Below are 17,442 nucleotides of genomic sequence, written 5' to 3'. Positions count from 1 at the left end.
TCTGTGCAGACCTGATGTGAGGTCCCTGGCAGCACAGTCAGAAATTACTCTGGGAGGGATGTTGCAACCCGTGTGTGTCAAGCTATTCATCATGTATCAACGAGTTTAGACAGTCTTTCTTTCAATAGAATAAAAACCCATTAGATTTTGTTTTTAATTTTTAACTTTTTTTTAAATGAAGGAGAGTAACTTTATTGATTGATTTTTTGTTTTGGGACAATGACCCTGATATTCCTGGGTAAAAGGAGCTAAATCAGGATGCTTTTAGCCTCGCAATTGTAAGGAAGAATGCAAGCCAGTTGAGACGGTTGCAGGGATGATAATATTTATATTTCCTAATTTGTATCTGGGAAATTAGGAAATAATTTACAGAGGACATAGATTAATATTAATCCACTTATAGTTTTCATGCATGTCTAGCAAGTTTGCTAATTTAATACACCAGATGCAAAAAATGTATAGAATGTAAAATTGCCATGTTGGCCATGGCATTTGACAGAGTAAATAATCATGTAACATATTATTTTATTTTATGTTGAGAATAGTACCTAGGGCATGGTGTATACCACTAAACACTTGATTGTTGAAAGAAGAATGAATCAACAAATTAATGCCTACTTTAAAATCACTGTGCTTTAATGTTTTTTGAAATTGAGACATTTTATCAGAATATTTCTACAATTCATTCTCTGCCTCAATAATATTAGTCTTAATGAACTCAAATAAATAAAACATATCTATCACACAAAATGCTAGCTGTGGTTAGGCATGCATGGTTGCGTTACAAAAGCAAACCAGCTTTTCCTATCTGAGCTCCAGAATACTCATACGCATTGTATAGAGTTCAGGAAGAAGGGATAATAAAAACCACTTAATCTCAATAAACACAACTAAAGGATGTTATTTTTAAGGTAGCGATGCAAATATACATGTGCACAGATATACACATGAAGAAAAACCATTAAAGTGACCATTAAATGAATAAAATGACTACAAATTAAGTCAACATAAGATGGTAAATGTATTTTCAGTACACAGATATAAACTTTACAATTAAAAGGGGTTAAGAATATAAATACAGTTTACATACATACACACACAAGATAAAAATAACATAAATAAAGGTATCACAAGTTATTAATATAAAAAATACAGGTAAGAAGCATGAAGGTCAATGAGAATGTTGGAAAATATACTGGACTGGTAGAAATGTAAATAATACAGCCTTTTGGTAGCCAACTTGCTACCATATATCAACATGTTGAATTCATGTGCTCTTGGAGCAAGCTATTACAATGGCAGGAATTCACCAATTGCAAAATTGTTCGTAATGGGAAAATTGTCTGAACATATGATTCTCACAAGCCTTTAGATAAAGTTTCTACTAAAAGGAGATTGGTTAAAATAATAATTTTGTGTTTATATTATTTTACTAATATTAATTATTTTAATAAGGGTTATGTGCTTTTATAACATATCTACCCAATATATTATTTAATGAGTAATGTTCAAGAATATGTGACTACTTTTATCTCCTTTATATAAATGAAATTTGAAATATCTGTTAGTATGTCAAGAGAAAGATAACTATGATGAGATAAATCAATGTTGGAAGGAAAATTGTACTCAAACAACAATTTAAATAAATAAATAAATAAATAAATAAATAAAATTGTCAACCACGTAGGAAAAAATAAATAAGTAAAATAAAATAAAATGATGCTACCAGTGGCTTCTCCACCACCTCTTTTCCTTTCAATGCATAGAAAGCAAAGTTCTCGTTTGCTGATTTCCCTGAAGTCCCCTCAACTTTTCCAAAATGCCCTTGCTTCAGGACCTAAAGTTGCCTCAGGATGTGACAATGAATTTTCTCTGAAAACATAAATAATAAAATGAAATAAAACAAAATACATTAAATTAAAATAAAATAAACAAAAAACGAAACACCCTATCCCCCTAAAGACCCTTACTTCATGTGGATCTCCACATAATAAGATTTTTCCCAAAGTTAACTTTCCTTACTCCATAGAAAAGAGTCCCTCACCTGTTCTCTTACACTGCCCTATTTTATTTCTTAACACTCCTCACAATGGAATGTCATCTACATTTATATCTGTATTCCTATCCCTATCTGTATCTCTATTTCTATATCTGTATTTACACTTACATCTATATCTATCTATAGATATTTCTATATCTGTATTTACACTTATATCTATATCTATGTATGCATTTATTATTTTAAAATGCATTCCTCTTACCATTCCTCTTTACATAGGATATTATTCGTGAGGATTTGGGTCTCTCTATTTTGTTTCCCTACCATGTGGAACAGATGGCCTGGTACGCTGTAAAAAAAGAATCAGTGTATCTTTGTTAAATATGTAACCGACTGAATGCCCATAACTTTGTGAGAAGCCATTAGAAACTGTTAAAGCACTAATTGTATTTATGTATGTGTATTTCCTTACCATATAGGATATATATGTATAAAGTTTTTTTAATCAGAATTTTATGGTGGCATGAATGTTCTTGGTAAACGATTAAGATCTCATCATATTATGAATGAATGTATTATATAGAATTTATTTTCAAATACATTTTAACATATCCCTCTATATATACAGTAAAATACTCTAATTCATAGTAATTTAGTTGTATTAGTGACACCCTTTTCCAGTTTCCAGGGTGTCACTGATACATATAAGTTTATATCATATGGGCTTCTCCTAAGGCCTGGTCTTCTTTTGGCATGACTATAAAACTCTAAATAGCCATTTTTTTCTGTTACTTACTCAGTCATATGTATCGGTTTATGTGTATATATATATATATGTGTATATATATATATATATATTCATATATGTATATAAACTTTATAAATATGTATATATAAAGTCTAAGCAATCATTTAAAAGTGAATATATATAATAGATACATTCATGGTGGGACATAATATACATGGTGGGGCGAGATCTAGGTTTACTGTTGTGAGCACTTTGTTCTCAACCCAGGGCAGTGGCCTTTAACAGAACATGACGAAGAGAGGCTCACTGGAGACAACTGTACTTGCACAGCAATAAAAAGGGGAGGGGACGAATTATATTGTGATAAGTTTACCAGGTGACAGATCATTACTAAAATATTGTAGTGATCACATTGTGAGGTATAAAAATGTTGAGTAACTACACGGTACACGAAAATAACCAGTATAAGATTATATAAGAGCTTTCTCAATAAAAAGTCAAAAAAGTTATTAAAGAAAGACTCAACTATGACTGTGGATATATTTTTTTCATTGTGAAAAAGTCTTTATTTTAAGAAAAATGTTTAGTTAACAAAAACTTAACAAATTCCACTTAGCAAAATACACCCAAAAGGAAATCACAGTAAAGAAAGTTTTAAGTCAAGGCCTCACCAATTCCTACAATATTAGTAATGTGTCTCAATTTTCAAAACTAAATTTTAAAAAGCTTAAACTTAACCTAAAAGATTTTAAATGAAAAATAAACTACAATGAACATGAGAAATGCTCCTCTTTGCATCTAACACCTTGAGTTTCCTCCAAATCACATCTCTCCAATGTATTGTGATGTGTGAAGATCCACACTTGGTGTACTTAAAACTACTTGAACTCAGATAACATCAACCTGAAGTACACTATCAAAATACTGAAAAAAGCGGAAAATAATTTTACTCGATATCACAGACCAGAAGAAAGTTTACATGAGAAAACACTGAAGAGGTAACTTTTTAATCCAGATTTCACACACTCATGGTGCAAAATGGATCCCACAGCTTTTTCCATAGTAACTGCTTTTCACTGCTTGGCTGCCTATGAAAATTTAAAATAACTCAAATGCTCTACAAAATTGGTCATATCCAGCCATGCTATTCTGGCCACGTAGCTGGCCCCATAACAGCCACTCACAGACTGGCTCTCAAGGCCACTGGAAGCAGACTGGGCAGACACCCCCATTCCTTGCGTCATCTGGTTGCTGCATGCAGGCTCACATTACGTTTATTTGTAGTAACTTTTTCATGAAGAAGAGAATTAATTTTCCATGTAAACAAGCTTCAGGTGTGCAATTACTTTAGTACAATATCTGATTATCCAGATGTATCATTTAAGATGTCTCTATTCTGGGCAACATAACTATTTGAACTCATATTTTTATAATTTCTATTGAGAATTTAGGGACATAGTATTTTTTTTTTTACCAATACTGAACCTAATGATTTTAAATAAAGCAACTAAATTTGGGACCCTTACCTATGAGTTAAAAGGAAGCCAAGGCTCTTGGGGGCATATTGGTACATTGGAAAATGTGTGAAGAACTTTCTTTTTTCAAAATGGGTTTAATGAATCAAATTTTAGAAACTATTTCCTATAATAGATCTATGCTATCTTATTAATATTTATATATAATCTTAAAGCTATTTGAAACCATTTCATTTCTTTGTGTTTTATTGTTATCTGTTTTATGGTAGTTCCATGCTAAATACATTTAAAAATAAAAGCCAAATTCAGGAAAAAAATATATATAAGACAAAAATGCATGCAAAGAAATCTCCCTTCAGCTTCTCTCAGTGCGTAGGTTGCATGATCAAGTATCAGAAAACATGAGAACACTACAGATAGTTAATATTGTCTTTAATGTTTTCCTATGTCAATGAGCTTTTTGATTAATCCAGTCTGGAGACATAGAGGTGCTCTTGCAGCTATAATTGCAATTATTTTTGGTTCTTTAATTTCTCAAATATTGTCCTAATTAAAGGCTTCCTTATGCTGGTATGCAACTGTTAATTTTTAAGTTGCAATTACAAATTACACCCTTGAAAGCTCAATAAGCCTTTAAAACCTTTTAGCTTTTCTATCGATATCCTAATCATGAAATTAAAGCATCTGTAGTAAGCAGAAGAGCTAATGTAAGCAGTGTCATGGGTTCTTTGGTGCGCAAATCAATAAAGTTATTATGAAGACTTTGGATTCAATTATCTAGCTACTGGAAATGAGCACTGCTTTAAAATTAGATGTTTCAAGTATGTACCATTTGCACTAACTATATTGTTGCCTAACATTTTGGTTATAATGGTTAAATTATTTTCAGTGACATCATATACCCACAGAACCACTAATTAATGGCAAATTCAAAAAATATAGTGGTCCTGCAGATAAATCACATGACCTTGAGCTTTGTAAAGATGCTAGAGTCATATTGTCTTATTTTCCAGGTGCGTATGTGCTCCAGGTCAAGGCCACGGATGCAGACGACCCGACCTATGGAAACAGTGCTAGAGTCGTTTACAGCATTCTGCAGGGACAACCTTATTTCTCTATTGATCCCAAGACAGGTAAATGTTTTATTAGAGACAGCACTATCACCATGCCTTCAAATATTTAAACTTTAATTAAATCTTAGCATGGGAAGTTGCCTATCCTAATGCCGCTGCACAAAAGTTTCTGTGTACTGCAATTAAACAAAGGAAGATAGGATCTTGCCTTGCTGCTGATGAACTGTTTCCTTTGGATTGAACTTTGTGTAAATATAAGTATTTTTACAAATATCAGTCAAGTCCCAATGTGTTAGTTAGAATTATCTGTATGATTTACTTTAAATTTCCAAAAGCCTGGGCATATATATATATATATATATATATATATATATATATATATACATATATATATATATATATTATTCTGGGTAAAACAGCCTTTTATTTCAGGTTTTCTTGGTTGGGTTCAGCCATGTTCAGTTTGGGGCCTTATGAGCATCTGGTAGGATCATGGAGCTTCTATTGCTCTCTTTATCAAGGATTATGGGTGATGTATTTGGATTAATACAGTCTTAGGTTTCTAGTAAAGAGATGAGAAGGTTAACAAACTATAAACAGCAAGATCACTAATTTTTCTGGCCTATGTTTTTAAAGCTAGTATCATTGTCAAGTCAAGCCATTTAAATTACAGTTTTCAAGGTCAAATATATAAGAATCTATAGGAAGTCTAGAAAGGGAAGGAAGATGCGAGGCAGGTTTTACATTCTCTTTTAAATGAAATGAGGTACCCCTGTTTTGAGAGATTCTGTTTATACATGCTGGAAAGTTTTTCAGGAGATTCATTCATTCTGACCAGTGGTTAAACTAGGCGTTTCATGCCACAGTTTAAACAGAAACTCCACAATGACAGTAATTCTAATAACTCTTATCTAGTACATCATAATATATTGCATATTGAATACAGTACATGTAAATGTGTTAAACATTTCAATATTTATACTTCCTCCAAATCTGTGTTAAAATCAGGAATATCAGTTAGATGTAGGTTAATCAATTAGCCATCTATTAATATTGCCCAGGAACATAATGTTTGTTAAGTGTAAATTGAGAACCCACAAACTTTCCGTCAGTTGAACCCACCATTCCCCTCTCACTTCTCACCCTCCTCATTAAGCCCATCAAGGACACAAGTCACCGAAAAGTTAACGGAATAAGGCAGACGGTCACTGTCTTTTATAACTCTCAGAAGGAACAGATTATAATAAGGACAGCACCAGGCCCTTAAGAAAGGAACATCAGCGCTGAAGAGAATCCAAAAAGTTTCAAGACAAAAAGGCTCTTTTTCAATTGTTTTCTAATAGTGCCTATCTATTGTGTGTTTTTTCCATTACTATTTACCCCCCTTATACCCTCTTCCACTTCCACCCACCTCCTTCCCCCACAATCACGACCCCCAACCCCCAACCATGAACTGTCAGCCTGCTCTCCATCCAGGAGTCCATCTCCACCCTGAAGAAGCTCTTTTATTTGGAAATAGGGTCAGAGAGAAAAAGCCAGAGGGTCACGTTAAGAGTGTGTGGTCGGAAAAATTATACTTACTATATATTTTCAAGAAGTATGACACTGAAGGTAAAAAGATGTGTAGCAATATTTGTGTTAAGGAAGTTCTGTGGTTGTTATTAACTGTGGAAAAGCCATATATATTTGTAGAAAAAGGAAACTATTGTTGAGGAAACAGTTGGAGAAGTTGTCCACTGAAGTTTATGATTGTACAAAGTTCCAGAGAAATTAAAAAGATTTGGGCAATAGGATAACTACATAGACAAATAATGAAGTGAAATTATCTAAAATATTATATATGATTTTATCAAGTGAAAGCATGATGTTTTTTTTTTATTCTTTTTTTAAAGATTTTATTTATTTATTTTTTGAGAGAGGGGAAGGGGAGGAGAAAGAGAGGGAGAGAAACATCAATATGTGGTTTTGTCTCTTGCACTTCCCCAACTAGTGACCTGGCCTGAAACCCAAACATGTGCCCTGACTGGGAATTGAACTGGCAACCCTGTGGTTTACAGGCCTGTGCTCAATCCACTGAGTTATACCAGCCAGTGCTATTTTTCCTTCTATAATAACCTATCTTTCCCAAATGGTCCATAATGGATAACCTAATAGGAATAGAAGTATGAATAATACATGTCTCTTAAATTTGTTCAGCTTCTGAGAAGCATATCTCAGAGACGGAGGGGATGGAAAAAGAGTGAGAATGTCTATAGAGATTGGCTAAGAGAGAGGTTCAGTATTAGAATGTGGTTATTGGCTTGCAGTGATTAAGTTCAGAGAGTAGGTGAGTTTATGTATTCAGATTAAATGTGGGAACAGAGAGATGAAGGACTTCGTATGATGAAATAACTATTGATGGAGCTAGTATCTATCTTAAAAACAAATAAGACCATACAAAGATAAATTTAAGCAGAAAGCATGGGTAAAGGATGTGACTATGATAGTCAAGTTAATTCTAGATAGGCAGCAATTATACAGGTCAAAACACTTGCTCTGCCTTGACTTTATTTGTTCATAATTAATGTTAGATGAATTCAAATGCCTTTAGAAAGTATTGCTTTATAGACGAGTAGTATATGCATAATATGACTTTCATAATTCTGTTTTTGTATTTGTTACATAATGCTTATTATTTAGAAGTAAAGGTGAAACAATTCTGGCATAAACTATGAAATAGATTTTTTGCAACATTGATTTTCACTGGAGACAGAAGTCTTGGTACTAACGATACCTCAGACCACTAGAGAGGAAAAGAATGGATGATGAAACATTTCATTAATATAATGATAACTAGTTTTACGTGTACAAAAACCATTAAGGAGACTTCTTGTCAAATTTATTACTTTGTGGTTAATAAAAATAAATAAAAATCAAAGATAATGACAATTTCTCAGAAATAGCCTCCACTTGTTCCAGACATATAGCTTTCTTTTATGATTCCCTTTGCTTTTATTAAATAAAATGAATGAAAAACTAATGTCATCTAAAATTTTCCACCTTTGAATATAAAATTCAGTGAAAAACAATTTTTAAAGGAACAGTCTCACCAAAACTTCTGGTGCTTAACTATTTAGAAAGAGATAAATATAACCATTTATTTTTTACTTGAAACAAGAAAAGAAAAAAAAGATTTCTTTATTGATGTTTTGACAAACATTCCTAGCATCTCAGTTTAAGTGATTATAGCGAGTTTATATAGGAACACTACAAACTGATACATTGTATGAAATAAGCCCATAGACAACAGGTTACTTTAAAATTGGCAAATGCGGCAATTGTTTGGCTTAACTGTGAAATAATTTACTGTGAGTTAAAAGTCAAATGCATGCATGTATATGCCTCAAATAATCAGTAAATGATATTTTAAAAACCCACAAATATAGAAAAATCTATAAAACATCAAACAGCATTTAAACTTATTATTAATGTTTATGAAATATTACATATTTGTTATATTAGCATGTTATATTATTATACTACATTCATTTTTACCCTTAAATCTAATTAGAAAAACATTCATAATCTATAAAACATCAAACAATAGACATTGTAATATTTTAACCAGTGCATGAAGTTAGGCTGCTAAATAGAGCCACAGAATTGATAAAGGAATTATTTCATTGCAGGAAACAAACAATACTGAGGATGATTTACCCCCTGTCTTAACTTATATTTAAAATTATTTAGATGTTTCCATAAATGGCTTCAAAACCCAGTCTGTGTGGTATAAGTACATATTCCTGTTATGTGTACCATGTGGTGATATGTTGTATTTTTCTCAATGATCTGAGACATACCTGAGAGAGCATTATGATATTATTTATCTAAACATTATTTTTTAAATCTATAAATTTCAAAAATTTATTGCAACAAAATACACATAATAAAATTATCATTTTCACCATTTTAAGTGTACAGTTTAATGGCACTAAGCCCATTCACATTGTTGGGCAACCATTCCGACCGTCTATCTCCAGAACATTTTTACAATATCATGTTCATTGTCAAAAATAATGTGTATTTACAAGCTTTATTTTATGTATTTAAACATAAACATGCAGAATTCATATGAAAATATTCAGGGGGAATGGAGGTGCGTGCATAAGCGACTCCTCCACCCCCTTTATTCACAATTGTAGCATTTTTGCGCTGTGGCCGCCTATTCTGGGGTCTGTTTAAGAAAACCTGGCAAAGGCCGCTGAGAGATCTGACACTTTCCCAAGACCTTTTCTTTTTAAATTCCACTAGCACCTTTTATTCAAAGATTATAATCTTCAAGCTTGTGTCCTACCCGAAACCTCCTGCCATATCCTGATGATAATGACTCATTCAGGACTTCAGAAATATGTTGGTGTTTTGAGGTGCATATTAAAATTAAAACATTGACCAGATTGTATATTTCGAGCTATACTTTGTGGTACTGTATAAATATCAAGATTTTATGGTTTGAAAATGCTTTTGATATTAATTCAAAGTTAAGTTTTATAGCATCCATATACCTCAGTTGGTGTTAGTAAGAGATGACTCATTTTCCCTCAAGGGCAAAAAAGCATATTTGCCAACAAAAAGTTGTGCTTGTTTCTTTCTTTCTTTCTCTTCCTTCCTTCCTTCCTTCCTTCCTTCCTTCCTTCCTTCCTTCCTTCCTTCCTTCCTTCCTTTCTTTCTTTCTTTCTTTCTTTCTTTCTTTTTTTCTTTCTTTCTTTCTTTCTCTCTCTCTCTCCTCTCTCTCTCTCTTTCTTTCTTCTTATTTTTGCATTAAGAGAAGTATTGATATAACTTAGAAAGATCAAGGAAAACAATAGATACTAATAAATGTATGAAAGAAAAATGTGTTAGGGAAGCAGACAAGCATGAAGATCAAACAACACACATTGCCTATTTTAGGACACTGTGAATGTCTGTAGTAAAGTTTCATGGCGAAAATGCACGGCAGACAGTTGGTTTCCTTGTATTCTGCATTGCCACACTTTGTGAGAACTCTGTGTGAGCTTCACTTGCCTTAGTTCTTAAAGTCCTGGAATGTACACATCAGCAGACAGAACTAAGACTATTTGGCTTTGAAAGAAAATAAAATATATGAGCTAGTTTAATTCATCATGTTGCAAACGCCAAGATGTCCTTTATTCTTATAACTAAGTAGTACTCCATTATATATCTGCAATCTTCTTTATCCAATGATCTGCTGATGGGTACTTAGAATATTTTTATATTTCAGCTATTATGAAAAATGCTGCAATGAACACAGAGGTTCAAATATTTCTATGAGTTCTGTTTTTATTTCATCTGGATATATACGTCCGGAAGAAGGGCCGCTGGATCTCCACGGATTTACAACCCCACCTACAATGCACAAGGGTTCCTTTTTCTCTGCTTCTTTCCAACACTTGTTATCTCCTGACTTTATACAGATCGTCATTCTTACAAGTGTGAGTTGATAGATAGCTCATCATGGTTCTAGTGCCCATCTCCCTGATAATTATTGATATCAAGGACCTTTCCATGTACCTGTTGGCCATGTGTGCAAGTTCATTGGAAAAAAATATTTATTCAGTTTGCCTGCCCATTTTTAACAGATTTTTTTTTTTGGTTATTGCATTGTATGTGTCTTTTATATTTTGGGTGGTAATCCCTTATCATATATATGATTTGCAAATATTTTTTCCCATTCCACAGATTGCCTTTCAGTTTTGTTGACTGATTATTTCGCTATTCAGGAGACTTTTAGTGTGATATAGTCCCACTTGGTGGTTTTCAAGTTGCTTCCCAGAGGGTTTATTTTTCCTTGAAAAGCACCATATGACTTTTCCCCACTGTGGTCTTATGTTGTACTGCCTTTCCCCAGAGCAGCAAGTTGCAGCCACCTTGGATCTTCCTGGATAATTCGAAGGGCCAAGCTACTCTGCTCTCCTTCCCTGGGGCATCCCACCCTTCGTTCTTTCCAGGTCTGATATATCCACATCTCTGAGATTGCAGCTCTAAAGCTTTTCCTGAGGGTAGTTTTCAAATATCACCATCAATTTTACCTGATTTATTTTCCCTCACAGCACTAATCACCATCTGAAATTAACTCAGTTATTTAAGTACTTCCTTAAGACCTCCTTGTGACTCCACTGAGCACATTGCTATTAGATGTGTGTTCCACCAAAATATCTTGTTACAGAAACTGTATTAATTATTATCCCATATGGAAACAGAGGGCATCCAAATGGCAATTTGAGGTTCATTTAATAAGAAAGCTCTTCATTTAAGTGTGAGCAAAATGAAGGGGTACCATGGGGATAGGGCAGAATCTGGATGAGGAACACAAGCGATAAGGTTGAAAGAACGGAAAAGGTCTAGGGACCCATGCGCCTGGAGGATGAGGGACTGGACAGGGCATGTGGGGGATGAATGGAAGTAAAAGTCCAATCTCATTCTCTTTATACCATCCAATTTCCTGCTAATTGGGGCAAGGCAACCAGAAGCCAGGAAGCAGATAGAAGTCTAGAAAAGTGCACAGAGTGGATCTGGAGGAACCAAATAGGAGAGTGCTCACTGTTACAGTCTGAAACCTAATAACGTTGCCTGGATGAAACTTTTTCTCACAAATGCTCCCTGAATCTAGTGTTCCACATTGTAGTCCTCTAATTCACCCTCTGTTCAAGAAGCAGTTCAAATAAAACCATTTCCTGGGTGGTCACAGATAATATTTTAATTCTCATGTATAATATTGCATTCTTACATAAAATTGCGATCAGCATTTTTAATACATTTTTACAAAAGAAGTGGGGTCCACTAAGATTAAGGGTCTTGTGTACATGGGGGTGATCACAGAGGGGGGCTATAAACATGGCAGACTAGTGTCCTTTGACATATTGTTTTAATGTATAATTCAGCCATATATGTTCATTCCTTATGGCAGAAATAAAATATATTTTCATTCTTGCTTTTCCTCTAATTATATTAATTAAATATGTTGGAAAGCTAATTGGGTTAAAAACATGCAAATCATACAAGAACCTAATGTATATTTGACTATCTACTCTTTTTTCCCCAATAATATTTCAGAAATATATCAAATTAATGTTTGTAGTATCACTTCTATGAAGCACTTATACAGTTCCACAAAGCACACTTTTTTTCTTTCGAGGCTTCAGCTATTATCATACAAGGTTGTCACTCTGTCTTACATACAAACACTGAAAAATAGAGGTGGACAAATGAACTTGAATGTGAGACATGAAATAGCAGAGTGTAGCATCTCCTTCTGCTGGCTACATTCCACCAGCACTTAAGCCAAGTCCTTGACAAAGTTCCTCTATGCTCTAGATCATAAAATGTACTTTTGTGTTTTGGGTTTTAATGTGAGAAATTTAAAAAACAATGTGTATGCATAAGTATTAGCTATTGAAAAGCATGTTTGTCTTCCCTCAGGCTTATTCCATAACCCTCAATGTTTACTCAGATTGAAACTTTGCCTGATTCTTCAGATTCAATTGTAACAATTTAAATTCTACAAATACCACATTTTATTTCTCAGAGACAGGGGTTGTAAGTTACAATGATAGTGGGGACGGAGAAGCATGTCATAGTCATCAGTGCAGATTTTCTCTGAAACTACATGTACAACCCTGTTTGCGCTCTAAATTCTGACACTTCTTCCAGCTGAGCAGCAGTGCCCTAGAAACGGGGCCTGAAGAAGCAGGTAACCCCCCCAGACTCAGGGCGGAGCAGGAGGGCCGTGGAGTTTGGAGTGATGACAACCGTAACAATCACCAGAAAAAAAAATCTAGTCTTAAATAAATCTCATGCTTAATGTATGTGCATATAAAGTTTATATATAACACATTTATACGTTTTCATATTGGAATTCTTCATATTAGGAATAAATTGAGTAAAACTATATAGATAGATAGATAGATAGATAGATAGATAGATAGATAGATTTGTATTGGAAATAAATGGCAGATCTGGTTAACTACAAGGCAGTGCAAAATGACTATGAATTAAACCCAGGCATTTATTTAAAAAATATAAGCACTGGAAGTCAGACAGGAGCCACCCAGCTCAAGGAGTGTATGATCAGGCCATTGAATTGCAGAAGTGCAGAAGAGACGGGAGAATGAAACATTAGGACTCTGAGCTGCAGAGAGGAAAGACAGACTAAAATTCAAGGGTGTTAGTGCCAACACATGAATAAAACAGCAGTAGCAAAAAATAGAGTTTGCCTTTTTTGCAATATTTCTTGCCAAGGGTTAGAAAATATCTTAGACTGTAGTTAAGCCTGAACTAACAACAAAACAGCATTTGGTAAGTTGATAGTGGGAATGTTACTGATGAACGTAGGGTTCTTGTATCAGCACAAGGAAAACATTTTCCTGAGATCCACACAGGAAGTGGGGACTCGGTGGTGAATTTTATCGATGATATAAAATTAGGAGCCTCCTCTCCTGACTTCCAATGTCTCATCTCCATCCATCTCCACCATAGAAAAAGTCCACTCTTATCTTCAGTAGGGGCAGGATAAAGGCCACCGCCCAGAGTCTCTGCTCCATGTTAAACTCCAGTCCAGCATCCAGCTACACTATTGTGTGTTTCAGCCACAGTCCATTGCTGTGCTGAGGTCTTCAGGCTCCCTGCTAGAGCCGGCAGGTAGAGTCCCTGTGGCCATAAGCCATGTGGCTCTGAAGACCACGTGACCATGGAGAGAGGGTATGCTAGTGAATAAGGAAAGTGCAAGTCCGTGAACATGAAAGAGAGAGGGAGTTCTTTGTTCCCCTGGGGTTATAACCAGTATCTTGGGTTTGGGATGGACCAGATGCTTTCTCAAAATGACCAATCAAGTTCTCCAGTTTTTACAGGCTTTTGATGACACAGTCATCCAAACCCATAGACTAACAGACCTCTTGGGTGCAACACCTCCCTCCATGACCCCTAACAATCTGGTACCTGAGAGAGGGAAGGGAGGAGTGTTAATCCCCTTGGCAGAGCAGTGCTGTGATACCCTGGAGTCTAAGCTGGAGCTTCCTGGTAAAGTCAGCTGGCTCACGCTCCCCACATTATTAAACTTCATATTCAGTTCTCTTTTCTCCCCTTTCCTAGTAATAGTCAGTTAAATGCTGATGGTAACTTTCCCCCCCTGAAGATAGAGAGGCTTGTATCTTTGTAAGAGTAAACATATGAAAGTCTAATCTTCTGTAACTGCTTCATGATATCAAAGGGTCAGAGTCTTGTCTATTCCCAGGCCCATGGGGTCTTTCTATCTGATGAAGGAAGGAAGGAGCGAAAGAGAAGGAGGGAATCTGCATAGGGAGGAAGGGCTTTGCAAAGTCCAGGTCAGCCGGCCGCCCCTGGGCGGTGGATGTGCAGTTTCTGCAGGATGGCGTGGTTACGGGACGGCTCTGCTGGACCAGCTGGAGTGTTTGTTGCATTCCGAAAGTGACACATTTGACGGCAAAGTTAGAAGGAATAGTACAGAACTGAGGAGAATCCACCAGGCAGAGATTGATATCAGTTTTTGATTTGTATGCTATGCATAGTGTGCTACTTTGTTTAAGGAGCAAAACTATCAAAGACACATAAATTTAAGGCAAATCCTCTGCAATCTTATGCTAAAACCATTGGCTATAGATTGGGGTATTGTATAAAATTTATTTGTCATTTTACTTGCAACCAATCCATAAGGTTTTAGTTATTTCACTGTGAATATATATAAATATAAATTAGCTCTACACTTGGACACAGAGCAGAAAATAAATAAGATATGTAAATATGTGTATATACAATATGATTCATGATTTTAAATTTAATTATTTATAGATTCTTTCATTTATTCAGCCAGTCTTTCAACCAGACAGTTGGTCTCATTGAATTCCTTCTAAATGGCAGGCACTGTCAAAACGGTGAAATGACTTGGTGACAAGAGAGACAAGGTCCCTGCAAAGTCTAATGAGATCTGAGTAAAAACATGTGTGACTGTAATAATTACAAGAGATTCTGAAAAACCTAATATGTTTAAAACAGTAAAGTAATCTATTTATTCTCAAAAAATAAGAATGAAGAAGAAAAAGGCAGTCTTTAGAAATCTTTCACTCAGGTAATCTCTTGTGTTTTCGTACATATATTTCAAACCCCATTGTTTAACATTTTCATTCCCTTTTAAAGATAGGATTCTTCTGTGCAAATCACAATGGACCTTGTTGATTTAATAAATGATGACCATTTTTTAGAGCTGATACATTGTTCTTTAACTATATTATACAGTGCTGCACATTTCATTATATGGCTGTTACCATAGCATGTTTAATTATGTTCTAACCATATACTGGGTATTAAGCTTTTTAAAAGACACACAATATTTGTGGTCATGTCTTTGCTAGTGACTCCAGGTAGAATCATTGTCTTGTTGCAGGCTGTTTTATTTTGGAAGATACAGCCTTCGTGATATTTATATTTTGTTTTTTTTTTCCTTTAAGGTGTGATTAGAACAGCTTTGCCAAACATGGACAGGGAAGTCAAAGAACAATATCAAGTCCTCATCCAAGCCAAGGACATGGGCGGACAACTGGGAGGGCTGGCTGGAACGACAATCGTCAACATCACCCTCACTGACGTCAATGACAACCCTCCTCGATTCCCCAAAAGTATGTTTTTTCCCATAGAGTCTAAATTGGTGCATCTTTTTAAAAGCATTCTTACATCTTATTAAATGCTACAGGAATTCTAATTGCTTTCCAGGTATTTTGTTATTTAAGAAGTAGAAGGTATGGATAAAAATTAGATGACTTTAGGTTTCAGTTTTTCATTAGACTCATGTATAGTGTGACTTTAATATAAAATACTATAAATGGGTCAAAATTGAACAAATAAGTCTTATGCTATAAATTTCTATTAAAATAAAATATTCATAGCAAATTGGGCTATTGCTCTAATTTATTATTGATTGAAAAAGTAATACACAGGAAATTGCAATGTAATTTAAGACATGCCACCAGATTCTTTGCTGTATCATGTAACTACTATAAGCTTTCTGTTTGCTCTTTAGTGATTACATATGTTGACTCACTTTCATATACTTCTGTGTATTAGATGATATAAAAGTGATGGTATTTACATTACTTTAGTTCTGTTTTATTTTAGTTTTAGAATAGGCAAATATTGCTACAGTTCCTATGGTAACAGAATGATTCATACCTGTATCTTCTCTCTAACTCCATTTCTCATTGAAAATGAATACTTCTTACTTGTGTATTACCGAGTCTTCTTTTGTAGTGTTACATTTAATAGCCATCAGTATATGTTCGATTTCTGGTACATGCTCAAGGATTAGTTCAGTGTTCTTAGGGTTACTATACAAAAACTAAATGTTTCTATTGTTGCTTAATAAGGAACTTGAGTAAATCAGTAAGTATTCATTTGCATGAATAGTTTAAAAAACACACACAAAATTGTTTTACTTTTCTGATTCTAGAAGGAGAGTTTAAGTTCACCTAATAAAATTATGTAACACTGAGACTATGTAACAAAATGTGCCTTTTGGTCCTTTATCTGTATAGATTTCCATATTTTACCACTCCATTATTTTTCTTAAATTCATCATCTATTTTTATAGAATGTATTTACTTAGTGATCAGAAAATTTATTTGCCAGTGTTACAAGTGGCATTTAGAAAGCATTACACTTCACCAGATAGAATATATATGAAAATGGCTAGGATATCTTAGAACGATGCCTCCCCTTACTTTGCTATTAAGGGAAACCAAAAAATATAAAAATAAATATTAAAAAGGAAAAACACGTGACAGTAATGAAGGATATGTTCCCAATCCAGAAAACACTGCTTTTTTTTTTTTTTTGCTTGTTTTCTCTACTACACATATGAGACAATCTATAATGGTTGAGGAAGATGGTTTGGATATTACTTTGGTTTTAAATAAAATGTGGCATTCTGAACATGGGTCCTTTGGGGGGTTTTGTACATATAAGACATGTTCAGTGTTAAGTCTAAGAAATAGCAGAAATCTTCCTGGAGAGTGTCAGTCTTCTTATTCACAAGGATGATGATGACGTTTTTCAGATGAGGAAAATTTCCATTGAATTACAGTCATAACTCTTGTGGATACGAGT

General features: G+C 34.4%; 1 protein-coding gene across 1 annotated transcript in view; it reads left to right on the top strand.

The window, feature by feature from the left end:
- CDH12 (cadherin 12) overlaps positions 1–17,442 on the top strand; it is a 347,372-nt gene that overhangs the window by 253,578 nt on the left and 76,352 nt on the right. The window contains exons 4-5 of the mRNA XM_037063046.1: positions 5,236–5,355; positions 15,792–15,959. Of these exons, the coding sequence (XP_036918941.1) occupies positions 5,236–5,355; positions 15,792–15,959 (288 nt within the window). The remainder of the gene's footprint in view (positions 1–5,235; positions 5,356–15,791; positions 15,960–17,442) is intronic.

Source organism: Sturnira hondurensis, unplaced genomic scaffold (assembly GCF_014824575.4).
Source record: "Sturnira hondurensis isolate 20B ecotype Veracruz unplaced genomic scaffold, ASM1482457v3 Scaffold0014384, whole genome shotgun sequence".
Classification (NCBI taxonomy): Eukaryota; Metazoa; Chordata; class Mammalia; order Chiroptera; family Phyllostomidae; genus Sturnira; species Sturnira hondurensis.
This window is presented reverse-complemented; position numbering and strand designations above follow the sequence as displayed.